The sequence below is a fragment of the Podarcis erhardii genome (genome assembly GCF_964252035.2).
Source record: "Podarcis erhardii genome assembly, chromosome: 4".
Taxonomy (NCBI): domain Eukaryota; kingdom Metazoa; phylum Chordata; class Lepidosauria; order Squamata; family Lacertidae; genus Podarcis; species Podarcis erhardii.
The window spans coordinates 55,108,940-55,125,107 of record NC_138508.1 but is presented as its reverse complement, the minus strand read 5'-3'; the positions used below and the strand labels follow the sequence as shown (position 1 = coordinate 55,125,107).

The window sequence follows — 16,168 nt, the reverse complement described above, 5'->3', positions numbered from 1 at the left end:
CTTGGAAACAGAAACAAAAACAAACTCTGATCAGATCTTAATGGCATTTTATATACTGTACTCATTACGGTATTTGTGAAATGTGTATGCAGTTATCCTTAATGAGGGTCACTAAACGCACAAGATTAGCTGATTTAATGCTCTTCTTGCTGAATTAAATTCTACCAAAAAATGTAATCCCACTTTTGAGGCCGTAGTTCAGTTCCAAAGATGCTTTGAAACTGCAAGGACCATTCACTGTTTCATACAAAATCTCAGAAATACAAGAAAGTTACTCATCAGTTATTTTACTGATAATGTGACATGATAAGATAATTAAATACTCCAAGCTGCACACATTCACATAAACTAGACTGTCCCACTTTCTAGGACAAAATACCTGTTAACATTTAAGACTGTGTTGATACTTGAAATAGTATTGCTACAGACATGTTTGCTTTTTTCTTCATCTAGAAACCCCAGTATTTTATATTAAAATTGCTCTCACTGGAATCAGATTAGTAATTTTTCTGTTGTGGGAAACCCAGAGGTTTTTATTTATTCACTGTAAGAATGACAATAGACAATTGCTCTACTCGGTACTCATAATTTATGAATCCTATGCTGGTTCAGTTGTATAACCAAAGCATGGTGTTGCATGTCAAACTGCACTAATAGTTAACAAATCACAGTTTTTCAGGCTCAAATAAGCATCTAAAAATTAAGATTACTGCAAATTGGTTCAGACTACAACTTGGCATTTCATGCACAAACAGGCTTGAGCCTCGAGTTTGCGTGGACTCTCTACCACTTCATGCCATGATTTCTGCACTTGCTTCCAGATTCTCAGCAAACCATAACTTGCCATTTTGTCTGAACTGGGGTAAATCACTGTTTGCCTACAAGTCAGGGATTGATTTTGGCAAACAAGTAAGCAATGGTTTGTCCAGTTTGGACAACATGACAACTCGGGGCAGGGCGCGCACAAGAGCCTGCCACCCAAACCTTTTTCATGCACATAATTACAAACCATATTTTGGGATTAAATTAACAAACATAACAGGAAAAGGCAGTATATATGCTACTTATGTTGTATATAAAACATTTTAACCAGCAGCAATGGAAAGGAATCCATAATTATATATGGCAAGCCTGTCATTAGGGTCTAACAGTACACACTTCAGTATTAAAAGAAAATAGGTTTTAGGCATTTGTTGCAATTGACTCAGAGTGAAACTTGAAGCAGGTGTGGCTAGCCTGTGGCCCTCCAGATGATGTTGTAGTCCAGAAACAGCTGGATGACCACAGGTTCCAAACTCCATTCTTGTGTGCATTACTTGGTTCAGGCTTATTCAAACTTGGCCCTCCAGATGTTTTGGCCTACAACTCCCATGATCCCTAGCTAGCAGGACCAGTGGTCAGGGATGGTGGGAATTGTAGTCTCAAAACATCTGGAGGGCCGAGTTTGAAGAAGCCTGACTTGGTTTAATTGGTTTGCCAAACTTAGCAACTGTATATATTGCTTCTGATACTATGTTTTCATTTACTTAACATTTAATAAAACAAATGTAGTGATTATTATTTTGTCCATCTGTCAGGAAACTGAGATGTTTTAATTCACAGAGGCAGATGTAAACAGGAACTGAACACTTTCCCGCAAGCCTCAGCGAGCAAGTTAACAATTAACTCTTTATGAAGGCAAAAGCAAATGTAGATAGAAGGAGTTGCTTTCTTAGATTAAGAAAGCTGCTCAGTATGCTATATTATTTAGTGGAGGATCTTGGAGAAACATACCAGCCATTCTTATCATATGACTTTAGAAGCTACGGGCTGTATTTGCTGTAGCGTTAAGGGTATCTTTCCATCGGTGACAGCATTTTTGCTTACCATATGTAACAATACTCTCTCTCTCCTTCCCCTGCACACTGTTCCAAGGGTTCTCTCAAGGGAAATCCCATTGTGCTAGCAGAAGGCCTTGTCCTGGCTTCTGCAAGTGCAATGTCCTAGTTGAATATGGCTCAAATATTTTAATAGTCAATAACATCTTCATGCTGGGCCTTTCAGCAGCTTTCATGACTATCAACCACGTAGAAAATGATGTTGTATGTGCCACATCTTAATAACCATGAGAGAAAGTGTTGTGTATTTTTCAGGCAAATGGCCATGACTTCATGGTGGCAGGGGAGTTTAATAAGGGAAAGACACAGTCAAAAGAGGCCACAAAAGAGACAAGATCAACTCAGTATTCAGAACCGCTATTTGGAAACCCTAACGGCCTCCTAGAAACCAGTTTGAAGAAAAAGCACCAGCAAAAGTATCTATATGTGTGGAGGTGAATTGTCCCACACAGCATGAGCCCCAGGTGACCAGCTATCATCTTTCTAAAAAGAGTAAGCTTCTAGCAATCAAGGAACTGAGATATAAGACAAAATGTACAGCTGCTATTTTTCCTCATTTTACTAGCCTTTTTCACTAGCTGATGAAGACTCTAGTTTAGTAGAAGTCCCTCTAAGCAGCTGCATTCTTATCAACACCTCCTGTGAAGCAGGCAGAAATATTCCTGGTCAAGGACTGCAAGGACAAACATCCTCTATTATCAGAAGTGTGCAGAAGAAATAAAGTGATCAGATCTGCCCCCTAATCCAAATTACCTCTGGTTACGAACTTAATTCGTTCCGCAGGTCCGTTCTTAACCTGAAACCGTTCTTAACCTGAGGTACCACTTTAGCTAATGGGGCCTCCCACTGCCGCCATGCGATTTCTGTTCTCATCCTGGGACAAAGTTCTTAACTCGAGGTACTATTTCCGGGTTAGCAGAGTCTGTAACCCGACGTGTTTGTAGGTGTTTGTAACCCGAGGTACCACTGTATATGTTCTGTCACTGAAATTTGATGGCTATCATTCAGAACCTTGATGGCCCTTTGCATACTCTAAACTTGAAGTCTGGTTTTCAAAACCCTAATTAAGAGTGTCGCCAATCACTGGTAGCCTGGCAACTCACCCATTGCTAGTTTACATCTTGGATATGGTCCCTATGCCTCTATCAGTAAGTGAGAAGGGAAAACCTTCATCAATTACAACATCTTGAATCAAATGGTGCACTACACCATGTAAAGATGTACTGCTAAAATTCTTATTTTTAAAAGGCCACTAAATGTTGGGAACCATGGTAAAGGGAAGTTTGTCTAATGTCTAATCCAGACATTAGTTTGTCTAATGTCTAATCCAGAAATCCCATCTTCTGCAGCCTACTATACACATAGTGCTTTGAGGGTTCATTATCCAAGTATGACAGCCTTGAAAATGAACAAAAAACACAGGACAATTAGGAACTTATTCTGGAAAAAAATATCAAGGAGTGAAAAAGAAGTACAGAATAAAACAAACTGCACTAAAAGAAAAACAGCAACCAGACATTTGTTTTTAAAATGCAACTTCTGGTCAAAGCGCACACAAGACTCATAGAACGGGGACAATAGACCATTCATGTAAATATTGTTACAATGCCCTCTACTTCTTTCCATTTTGCTTACAGACAGGGAAAGACTGCAGCGTTTGGCAGTGATGCATTGTCCTGCGGAAGCCAAACCTGTTCTACCGAGCCTGTTTACTGGTGCTAAAATCAGTGCTTCTCTCAAATCATCCCCCCCCCCTTTCACTTCAGCTCTACCAGATCATTCAGACACACAACGGTGTGCAAATAAGGCGAGGTGGGGAAAGATACGGCATCGATTATGCAGTAAAACAGCTTTTCCTTCCCCCCGCCCTTCTCTCCCTCTCCTCGCCTTTGACAGGCTGCTGCTCCTACATAGCAAACACAACCCAACAGCTGTTCTCCAGCAGCAGCAACATAACAGGCAGCTGCAGAAGCACCCGAGAGGGGGGCGGGCAGCAGGATACAGACAACCTGTAGAATCGCAGGCACTGCTAAACACGTAAACAAACAAAACAAACAAACACGTGTTTATGCCCTCTACATTTCTACGCCTGCCTATGTGGAGAAGTGAAGGAGAGCGCTGGCATCCACATTTCCCCCCTCCTCGGTTGAAAATCAGGAATAAGCACCATTTCAGAAATATAGAGAGATCCTGAAGGGATGCTTAAGGGAGAAAATGGAGTGTTTGCTTTGTTTCCCCCTCTCCCCACCTGCACTTCATTGGTCGGGGGGCAAACTGGTCCCTTCGTGGAGGGAAGAAGGTCCCCCCCACCCGTCGTCCTCCCTATGCAGAAAAGGGAGGGGAAAGAGGAAGCACTGGCTGGCTTGACTTCCTCAATTGCAGCAGCACACTGTCCCCCATCTTCCCTACTCACCAACTGAGGGAGAAGCAGGCTGCGGCGGCAGAGGCGTCGCGCTGGCTGCTGCTGCTGCTGCTGCTGCTGCTGCTGCTGCTTCCACCGCGGAGGAAGGGCGCGCGTCGCCGCCGCAGCTTCGCCGAGGCTCCCCGGCCGCTTCCCTCTCCTGCGACGTGTCCCGCGGCTGGGCGGGGCCGAGGCGGGAGCCAGAGACTACAAGGAAGGGCGGGGGCGGAATCTCCCGTCGCCATGGCGGCCGGGCTGCTACGCCTCCTCTTCGCCCCCTCCCCTTGCCCTTGCCGGATGGGGGAGTACCATTTCGAAGCGCGGGGGGGGAGGAGAATGGTGACAGCAAGATTTACGGGACCCCGCTTTTTCTATAAAGCGGCGCGGGGCCTCGACTCGTCCCCGTTATCGCCTTTCCAACCTCTTCAGTGTGGACGGCTCGCCTTAAGCCGGATTCAAAGGCGCAGCTGCCCACCCCCACCCCGCCCCGATGAGATGGTGCGTCCCAACATCGCGCGTTTGGGCACGTCTCTACCTCCACCTGCTGGCAGAAGCGGAGACTGCAGGGTTGTTTTGGTTCGAGTGTGTGGCGCTAATCTCGGAGTACATACATAGGAGTACTGCTGCGGGCAGTTTGGGAAATGCCAATCTCGTAATTAAAAGAAGGGCTTAATCTGAGTCCCTAGATCCATTGACTGGATCCTGCAAAAAAATCGAAATGAGACTGTTGAAAGGTTGGGAGATGAAGGTTAGCGATCCTTTTCAACTCTTTGGCTTTTGGTTGTAAAGGTGTTTCCAGAGGGGGCTTTATTAGGTCAGTCGAGTCTAATTTTTATCTACGTATGACTGACATGTTGCTGTCCACACATTTGTTTAGTCATCGGTTTTGCATAGGTATTCCGTTACTTCCCCAGCCACCAGTGGGTGGCCCCTGATGAAATATTTCTATGCTGTGTTTTCTCCGCTCAGTCACTACTCCGTGCTACCCGCCATTGGCTTTTCCTGTTTGGGGCATGTGGGCAGCTAATTCCACAATAAGAGAGCAAGAGCAAATGTTACCTGATGTTTCACTATTGGCAAAATTGAGGATTGTGCTTTGGGGGTTGGGGAAGAATTTGGATTTCCCTTTTTTAGTATTACTACTACTACTACTACTACACTGGACTTGTATGTTTTAACTATGGTTGTAGATTTTTAGAGCTACTTTTGGTTTTTTTGTAAACCACTTTATAAATACAGTGGTACCTCAGGTTACATATGCTTCAGGTTACATACACTTCAGGTTACAGACTCCGCTAACCCAGAAATAGTACCCCAGGTTAAGAACTTTGCTTCAGGATGAGAACAGAAATCGTGCTCCGGCAGTGTGGCAGCAGCTGGAGGCCCCATTAGCTAAAGTGGTGCTTCAGGTTAAGAACAGTTTCAGGTTAAGAACGGACCTCCGGAATGAATTCAGTACTTAACCTGAGGTACCACTGTAAACCATAAATTGCAAAAAATATCACAGCCTCCAGTGAGCTGAACCTTGCGTGACTGTTGTATCCCTTGAATAATTCATTGCTCAGAAATAACACACACATACTGTATGTATATTAACCTAACCCACCTTTCATATTCCTGCTCACTAGGATTGGATGAAACTAGTAGCTGAGCAGCAGCTCTCTGTGATTTTCAAATGAGGACCTCCTGCATCAGCAGCTGGAGGAATTTAGCCAGGGCTACAAAAGTAGAACCTAGGAGAGACTAGGCTGAATATACATTTCTGCGTGCCCAAGTGTCAGAGCTGCGCCTTGAGCCAAAGTAAGGCAGCCAAGCAAGTTCAGCAACAGGGCAGACTACTGTGTCCCTCCCCTTAGTGAACTTACAAGCCCCAGGTTCCCAAGTAAATTAACTCGCTCAACAACAATATCTGCTGGTAGAATGCCAGCAGAGGTGTAGGAGCTATCCAGTGTAGCACAGAATGTTGTATGTCTTCCTGATGGACAGAATCAGGGGTGGGATACTCAGTGCAAATCAGTCCTGGACCTCAGGGAGTTAGTTTGCTCCCTTGGGACCAAGGTAGTTGACCTGGATAAACAGAGGTTTGTAGATGAGACCTTCATAGGACATGATAATTGCATCCCACTCAATCTTTGTTCCACCAACAGCTTTGATCCTGCAAATCTGCTCCAGCTGCTGGAACAGATCAGTGAGATGGGAAGTATTCTGGTGGGGGCTTCTCTGGAAAGCTTGCCTGTTTCTCCTAACGCAGCAGTTCTGGTTTCCTTTTCTGACCATGGTAGTGGGTGATTTGATCTTTAGGGACATGGATAGCTGGGTTTGTGATTGGTTTGCTGATCATACGGTAACTTGGCTTTGAAACAAAGAATATTTAAAAAGTAACCTAATAAAAAAAACTTTAATCATGATGTTAAGAAGCTCTAAATAAGCAGGTCATTGTAACAGTTCATAATTTATTCAAATCTCACAAAAGTTCATGTAAAATACTATTTGCCTGATTTAGAGTTACATATATAGAATAGGTTAGCCGTACCAATATAATTGCATTTAATTTCTCCTGCAAAGTGGTTTTGCATTCTCATTTTCTTACAAGTAGCAGAGATGTAAAAGAAGGAACAGCAAGCTTTTGGCTCCACTTCTTTTTTTTTTTTTACAGGAGGGATATAACAAAATAGTAGGAATTAAGAGGTTAATCATAGGGCATCATTTTAGCCAGCAGCTGGTTTTCAATGCAAGGGCTCATATGACAGGGATCTTTATTTTACTTTGTTTAACTATGTTGGCTATGTCTGTATTTTCCTCCACATTGAATAACTACAGCTGGCACCTATTAATCTGGGGTTACAGGGCATGGGCCCTGGTTTAAACACCCAGCATCTCTATTTTTTTTTAAGGGTGAAGGCAGCACTAGAGATGTAAAAAAAACCACCACATGGGAGTAGCGACAGAAGGTGTTTGTGTATGTGGGTGAGAGACTTGTACATGTTTCCTTACGTGTGAAGTTGTACAGAGTAGTATAGTGTTTAAATTAATATTGTGATTGTAACTGACCACAGAGCAAAAGGGAAGCTTAATTTTTTTTCCCATCCATCCTCCTCTTTTCAAGAGCTCTACTCATTAAGAGCCAGCTGCAGTATCTCAGATAAGCTCCAGTTATTTTATTTGTTATTATTAAAACAATTTATATAGCACTTCACTACAATAGCCTTTAAGTGATTTACAAAGAATATAAAAAATAAAAATCAGTTAAAACTATAAAAGAAAACTACAATTAAAATGCCTGCTGGAATAAAATTAGTCTTCAGTAGGCACTGGAGGCTCAGTAGGGAGCAGTAGCCTGTCTGATCTCAACTAGAATAGAGTGCCATAAAATTGGGCACATGCCAAAATTCACCAAGGTTGAACCGTTTTGTCACTAACAAACTGCCCGTGGGGCCCATCGGCTCCCGGGGGTAAAAGGGCCAAATACACTGGAGTCTCAGCTCCCTCATCAGGAGATTTGGGGGCTTTAGGACCTGCCATGTCAGTCCTGACCCACCCAGGGCAACAGGCATTCAGGAGAATACCATCACCTTTCCTCGTCTCATTCAGGCGCCTTGCTTGAATTCTGGACAAAACCGTTACCCCGATTTTGGTCACCCCATAAGCTGTATTTGGCCAGCCCTCCTTCTCATGCACTCCCTTCTTGGTGTCTTCTACAAATTTTTCCATGAGTTTCACTAGTTCCTCTTCAGTGATTGTCTCACTCCGAAACTTCTGCTGTAGTTCTGGGCTGCACATGGCTAATGCCCGGACACTCACGACACTGGAGACATTCACTACTCTTCCTGTGACAAAAAAAGAAAAGAAAGATAATTCCATAATAACCAATGGGCCATATCCAACTCAGTTGCACTCAAAGTAGACATACTGGGCAGACCTAGGTTATTTATAACGGGTCCCCTCTGAGTAACACTAACATTGGGTACATGGGTGTAGCCAGGATTTTTGTTAGGGGGGCAGAACCTCAGATTTGTATTTATTTGTATTGTTACCCCAAATTTATTTGTATTGCTACCCCCACCCCCCCTTGGCTATGCCCATGATTGCGTTCAACCCAATACTCTGCAGAGCAAGTACAAATAATAAGTGTCATACAGCAAGTAAATAATGAAGAATTAATCATAAGCAAGTTTCATACACAGGAACAGAAACCTTTCTATGATGCCATGGAGATATTCTAAAATAAGAAAGGGTTGAAGGAAAATCTAAAATATATATGCTGTGTAGTTTGAGTTTAATAGCTCTGAAGGCTATCACAGTGGCATTTAACACATACACACAGTGCTTTTTTCTGAGGGTACTCAATGGTATGCAGAAAAAAAGCACTGTATACAATGTTTGGACATTTCAAGATAGAATGCAGCAGTTACTCAGAGTTGATCAATAGTGCAGTATGATGCCAGTAATTTCACTAGCTTCTCAAAATAGCTAGAAATCTGAATCATCTGACACGCTGCTGATTGTACAATATTGTATCGTACAGAGCAGAAAACAAATCCAGTTTGCTCCTCCTGCCCCTTCTTCTTCAATAAATCCATGTGATAAACCTCACTAAGCCCTATCTGGCTTAGTTCAACTTCTATTTGTCTCTTGTTTCATGTACTACATAAAGAGTGCTATCCTATCGTCTTTACATGATGGCTGTAAAGAACAGGATCAGACTTGAAAAGCTCAGTTGGTCTGTCTGTCTATCTTAATGTTGTATTTTATTTTTGGTTTTAAGTTTGTAATCATTCATCTTGTTTTTATTATTGCTTGTAAGCCACTCTGAGCCCGGCCTTGGCTGGGGAGGGCGGGGTATAAATAATAAATAATAATAATAATAATAATAATAATAATAATTATTATTATATTATTATTATTATTATTATTATTATTATTATTATCTGTTTGTCTGTTGTTATTAATAGTTATTCATTTTTATTTCCTACCTGCCCTACTATAAGGTCCCAGGATGGGTTGTGACTATTTAAAAATACAATATTTAGTCCTGCAGGATGAAAATGTAAAGCTCACCTTGTGGTTTAATAAGTGGCAATAACTCGTTGCAAATATTTCTGGTTGCAAAGAAGTTCGTTTTCATGGACACGTCTGCTTGTGTAGGAAACGGTGTGGGGTCCTCCACTTTTTATTGGGCAAAGAAAATGGAAATACAAAAATATGCATTAAGGTACAAATGCACACAGTCTTTCCAGCACGTACACTAAAAAGGCAAACAACATAGTCCACTTATGGTCAACGTCAGTTGAAATTACATTGTGCAGCTGTAACATTCTTGAAAACCTTACTACAGCCTTTAATAACCTGGTGCCCTCCAGATGTTTTAGACTATCCCATCAACCCCCAACCAGCTGTTGTATATTTTACTTGTTCAATAACCTGTCTGCTTGTTTGGGGGATTATAGGGTTAACTTGGAAACCTAGCAAATACCTCAAGGCTCAAATATCAAGTTAATTAAAACTCCTTGGTATGTGAGAGTTGCCTCATCTCTGGCTAAGGTGCTTCATGTGATTGACAGGAACCTATATTATTGCACACCACCCCAATCTCTGAGTAGTAGAAAATACCAGGGGTTCACGCATCAATGAAGGGTTCATGTTTCCTTTTGGAATAAGGCATGGCAGAGGCTGTGATGTCTTTATGATATACAGTATATATACATAGGTAAAGGACCCCTGGATGGTTAAGTCCAGTCAAAGGTAACTATGGGGTTGCGGTGCTCATCTCACTTCAGGCCAAGGGAGCTGGTGTTTGTCCGCAGACAGCTTTCCGAGTCATGACTATACCGCTACTGGGGCAACGGGACATCATGAGGCGTGCCAGAGCGCACAGAAACGCCGTTTACCTTCCCGCCGCAGCGGTACCTATTTACTGTATTTTTCGCCCTATAGGACGCACTTTTTCCCCTCCAAAAATGAAGGGGAAATCTGGGTGCGTCCTATGGGGTGAATGCAGGCTTTCGCTGAAGCTTGGAGAGCGAGAGGGGTCCGTGCGCACCGACCCCTCTCGCTCTCCAGGCTTCAGGAAGACATCCGCAGCCTGGGCAGCCCTGCGGGAACTCCCGCAGGGCTGTCTAGGCTGCGGATAGCAGCCTGCTTCCCGGAGCGCGGGGCGTGCTGAAAGCAGAGCGCCCGGCGCTTCGGGAACATATCCGCAGCCTAGGCAGCCCTGCGGGAGTTCCCGCAGGGCTGTCTAGGCTGCGAATAGCAGCCTGCCACCCGGTGCGAGGGACGCCCTGAAGCAGAGCGCCACTCACGCCGGGCAGACATCCGCAGCGTGGGGAGCCCTGCAGGAGTTCCCCGCAGGGCTTCCCACGCTGCGGATAGCAGCCTGCCGCCCGGCGCGAAATGTACCCTGAAGCAGAGCGCCCCTCGTGCCAGGCAGACATCCGCAGCGTGGGGAGCCCTGCAGGAGTTCCCCGCAGGGCTCCCCTTGCTGCGGATAGCAGCCTGCCGCCCGGGGCGCCCTGAAGCGGAGCGCCCCACACGCCGGGCAAACATCTGCAGCGTGGGGAGCCCTGCAGGAGTTCCCCGCAGGACTCCCCACACTGTGGATAGCAGCCTGCCGCCCGGTGGGAAGGGCGTTCTGAAGCAGAGCACCCCGCGCGCCGTGCAGACATCGGCCAGCCCCACAAGCTCGGGGGACAGCAGGGAGGCGCAGCGCCGCCATCCTGCTGTTCCTCGACCTGGTTCGGTTTCCCCAACCTGGTTTTGGGGGGGAAATAAAGGTAATTTCCCCCCCTTTATTTCCCCCCCAAAAAACTAGGTGCGTCCTATGGGACGGAGTGTCCTATAGGACGAAAAATACGGTATCTACTTTCACTGGTGTGCTTTCGAACTTCTAGGTTGGCAGAAGCTGGGACAGAGCAATGGGAGCTTACCCCGTTGTGCGGATTTGAACTGCCGACCTTCTGATTGGCAAGCCCAAGAGGCAATGGAGGGGTTTACAGCATTAATGCCCTAAGAGAGCTTTGCTTCTCCCACAGCCACAGCCTTGGATTCCAGCAGAAATCAGGCTTGGCTTTCTCTCTGACTTTCCAGCCTGCAGCTTTTGCACCCAGCTTCTAGCTCATATCACTCCACCCTCCACCCTGGCCCTCTGGCACAGAGCCACTCCCTACCCGTAATGACTCATTAGCCAGCCATTTCAGTAACTGAAAATGTGCTGGATCCAGGGATTAGAAGAGGGGGTCAGGCGTACAGCCTCCCCTCCTCCCAACTCATAACAATATAAAAGTAGGAGATGGGCAGTTCAAGGTGGAACTCAACCTGACAAGGAAAAACTTTGTAAACCTGGATTAAGGGACTGTTTCGTCCAGGGAAAGTAGATGGTGGTTTAATCCATTTTGCCTTAAAGGGAATATATTGCTTTTCTGTAACTTTTCCACTGCATATCTTTTTCTAAAATCTCCACATTTTTCCAGGTTTAGTAAACTTTAGAACTTGTTTCATAACCCTGCGTGGTCTTGGCTTATTTTTAACACCCTCAAGCTTGGAAGATAGAATACCACACTACCTTACGAGGCTTCAAGGGGACCTCAGGGAAATTTGGAGGCCGGCTGATAAAGGACAGCCCTGTGGAAATATTTACACCTCATCTAGTGGCACCTATTGTTTAAAGGGGGAGACTCTGCTGAGTAGAGGGGTGTACTCTATGCTAGCCGGGAACACACTCTCCACAGATGGCACAAGACCTAGGGTGGCTGTCACAAACACACATGTCAGAACTGTCTAGGATGTCATAATTTTTAAAAAAACATGTTGAAGATGTGCAAAGCTCCCACACCATCTGCTTTCACTTGAGTTAGCATTGTTTGTCGCAGTTCTGGCTGCTTGTACATGCCAAGAGAGGGAATGACATATATTTTATTGTGTCCAGATGTTTAAATTACAAAATAACAGTAACACACAAACCCACATTAAATCTAGATGGAATAATTTTCATTTCTGTTGTAGAACATGAAATTATATTTGCCTTGTTAATATGTACAGTGGTACCTCTGGTTACGTATTTAATTCGTTCCGGAGGTCCGTTCTTAACCTGAAACTGTTCTTAACCTGAAGCACCACTTTAGCTAATGGGGCCTCCCGCTGCTGCTGCGCTGCCACCGCATGATTTCTGTTCTCATCCTGAAGCAAAGTTCTTAACCCGGGGTACTATTTCTGAGTTAGCGGAGTCTGTAACCTGAAGCGTATGTAACCTGAAGCGTATGTAACCCGAGATACCACTGTACAATTGATTTTATGTCTGTGTACCCATGGTTTCTGTGTGCAAGAATAAAGTTAAGAGCAGGCTAAAAGTATCACCTCTCATTCAGAATTATTACTACTACTACTACTGCTAATTAGTAATAATAATAGATAGTTGCCAGCTATCCACCAGGTACTCTGTGTTTTTCATTACTTACTTTCTGCATGGGACAGTTATGTATTGTATAGTGAGAAAGATCACTAACAAACATTTAGCTGCTTCTGTCTCTGCAACTAACCAATAATCAAACTGCAAAGTACCTTTTTCTGAATGATTGTTTGATTATCTAACTATTCTGATTATAGTTTCCACAGGAAATGCAAGAAACAAATTGCATTTTTATCAAACATTAATTGTATATGTTTTGCAGTTTTCCATCACAGATTATTCTTTGCTGCATGCAAAAGAATTTATCGTGTATTAAGAAACATAGGTTCAAGTGTAGCCCATCAGAAATGAAGTTGCACATGTGTACATGCAGTGAATACAGTGGTATCTTGGGTTACGAACTTAATTCGTTCTGGAGGTCTGTTCTTAACCCGAAACCGTTCTTAACCTGAGACGCACTTTTGCTAATGGGGCCTCCCGCTGCTGCCGTGCCGCTGGCACGCGATTTCCGTTCTCATTCTGGGGCAAAGCTCAACCCGAGGTCCTACTTCTGGGTTAGCAGAGTTTGTAACTCTAAGTGTTTGTAACCTGAGGCGTTTGTAACCTGAGGTACCACTGTACTCATATGCAAGATTGGTACACTGGATTATTTACATTCAGCTCTCACGCTTAGTCCTATTGATGCATTTTCTGTATTGGAAAACAGTAATGTATGCAGCTGCCCTGAGCTGCAGCACCCATGAAAGTCGCAAGCAGTGTGGCGAATATTTAACTACTGCATTGTGTCCAAAGTACACTGTTAAAAGTACTTTTACCCAGTTCTTAACTTTGGTCAGAGGGCTCAGCTCAGCATCTGTTCTTAGCCCTGGGGTAAGCCCAGAATATATGAAATAAGGTGAATGAAAGTTTCCTGACCACCAAGTAACTGCAGTGAGTTCAACTTCCCACTCATCAGGGACCAACAATACCATTTTGTATCAGACTGTGGTGCTCCCAGGCAGACCTGATCTCCGTATACTTTCTTTCCAGAAACTGAACTGTTTTTACCTTTGAAAGCAATCCCTGCATTGTTGATCAGCACATTTAATCCTCCATACTTCTCCTTCAAGAAATCGCGTAGGGTTCGGATACTCTGCAGGTCATTTATGTCCAGTTGGTGGAACTGTGGCTTCAGCCCTTCTTCCTGAAGCTTGGCCACTGCCTCCTTGCCCCGTTCCACATCCCGGGCTGTCAGGTAAACATCCCCACTGAACTGCTTGCATAGAGCCCGCACGATGGCCAGCCCAATGCCTTTGTTGGAGCCAGTCACCACAGCCACTGGAATGCTCTTAGACATCCTCTCTGCCAAGCGGATTCTGATCAGGTAGGACGGGAGACACCTTAGGAAGAAACACATCCACATAACCGAGCATGTTTTCTGTATGGCGTCAGAACAGCATTATTGCATTACCCGAAAGCACTTACTCTGGGGTAGCATAGCATAATCAGCAAGAAAACTTCAAAAACAATTTGCTGGAGTAATTCCATAAACATGTTTTTTTGCAGCAAACACAAAAAATCTTGTGGCATCTTTAAAAAAACCTGTGAATTTATTGTGGCATAAGGGTGTTTTTTTGTTGTTGTTTTTTGTCTGAAGCCAGACACATGGAATGGCAACTTCACTGGATGAGTATATTTATACCTGTTGCAAAGATGAAGGACTGCCTGAGTTGGAGCATGTGGTTTGGAGTATTGCTTTGAAACCTCCATTCCCAGGGTGTGCCTATTGGCTCTTCCTGACCTTTGAACATTGTTTTACACATTATTTTATTCTGCAACTTACAGAGACGTAGCAGGGAGGCCATAATCTACCCTGGAGGTTTTTTAGATTATCAACAGAATTGAGCAGGTTCATGCAATCAAAGAACAAGAACAAGAACTTACCCTGCTGATTCTGTGCAGCGCCTGCTGTTGACTCTCTTCCGTCTTCCCTTGCACAGAGCAGGCACGACAAGGTTGCTATGGTGGAAAGGCTGGAGGCCCGCCTTTCCTGGCAGCTGTATAGAGCCTCGAGCATTTAAGGAGGAGAGAGAATATTAGAATGTAGCCTATAGGAGAATCTGAAACAAAACAGATGCAGAGTGTTGAGTAACTCAAAGATATATCTGCTCCTCTGGGTATTAGCTTTGTGCCCTCTTGTTTGTTTATGCAACAGTCTGAAGTTAGGTAACATATTCTACATTCAGGAGTATTATCTGTGTATGGGAGAAGAGACACGTACAAACCTAAAAGCAGCTTTTATGTTTGCAAGTATGTCCTCAGGAAGAGGGAAGGGGAAAGCACTTTCCACAGCCTTATGTTTACTTAGAAATAAATCCCACTGAGTTCAAAGTGGATCATTTCTTAAATTAAATGTCCTTGCAATAGGGGTGTTTGCAAGTTACATTCAGCTTGTGTACAAGCTGTGTAGCAACATGCACAAACTACAACACAACAAGTGCACACTCTTCACACAAACTTGAAGATGTGTTAAAATAGTTTGCGCCTGTGTTCAAACCTATGTGTAAACAAGCTAAAAATGGCACAGTTCATATGTGTCAAATTCATTATAATTCATCATTTATAATGTGGCTAATATGTGCTTGGTGCTGTAAACAACAACAAAAACCCAATATAAGTTCCTGCTTGAAGGCTCACCATTATTATTATTACTGTATTTAGTGGTGAGCCTGAAAACAGGAACTTGTACTGGGTTTTATTTTTCAAAATAAGAAAAGAAGGGAAGGAGGAATTGGAGGGAGTGTGGAAACTTTGCAAAGGTTGAACAAAGTAAAAAGAAGAAAGAGAGACTACATGCATTAGCCTAGGCATAGAGAGAAAATGGTGGTGGTGGGACAATGCAAGGACAATGCGAGAGAGAGAATGAGTTTAGTATTATTTATTAAATTTGTACACTGCCAATCTGAAGATCACAGAGTGGTTCACAACATAAAAATACAAAATAATTACTTAGGGAAGAAGTTAGCACAAGAAATAAACCTTGAAGATAAAAACTAGAACAAAGGAAGGGAGGTATAAACGGAAGATTTGTGGTTAGCCAAGAGGCTAAGGAGAATAGAGGAAAAGGAACAAAGATAAGAAGCACCAAGGCCATGAAGTTGATTAGCGGCTAGAAGAAGTTGAAATCTGACATGAAGCAACAGAGGAAGTCAGGAAAGGGAAACCTATAGACAAGTACAGTACTGTAACTAAAATGAGGAGAAAATAAAATTACGTGAGCGGAAGAGTTGAGATTATGGAAAGCATTTTTGCTCATCTAAGCTCATCTCCTTATTTCACTGCAGCCCCCTGTGCTGCCGAAAGTTGCCAGATCTTCCACAAAAGTATGGGATATGGCACAGAGGGCTGCAGGGTGAGTGGATAGTGGTACAATTGATGAAAATTGGGTGCTTCATGTTTTACTAGCAGAAGCAGCCATGGGTGGTGCCCAAAGGGACTGGGAGGGCAGCC

At 43.8% G+C, this 16,168-nt stretch overlaps 1 protein-coding gene across 2 annotated transcripts; it reads right to left on the bottom strand.

Moving 5' to 3' along the window:
- Nucleotides 1-6,714: 6,714 nt before the first annotated feature.
- Nucleotides 6,715-14,738, bottom strand: LOC309340833 (carbonyl reductase [NADPH] 1-like). 2 transcript variants are annotated; one of them, XM_081859919.1, is made up of 4 exons: nt 14,603-14,738; nt 13,727-14,058; nt 9,337-9,444; nt 6,715-8,105 (listed from the first exon to the last, which is right to left on the bottom strand). In XM_081859919.1, exons 2-4 carry the CDS (start codon nt 14,013-14,015, stop codon nt 7,669-7,671), a joined length of 834 nt encoding a protein of 277 aa, XP_081716045.1. In that variant the 5' UTR covers nt 14,016-14,058; nt 14,603-14,738; the 3' UTR covers nt 6,715-7,668. The 2 variants fall into 2 exon arrangements, with proteins under 2 accessions (XP_081716045.1, XP_081716046.1); XM_081859920.1 differs by having other exon boundaries at nt 13,727-14,034; nt 14,603-14,710.
- Between the last annotated feature and the right edge of the window lie 1,430 nt (nt 14,739-16,168).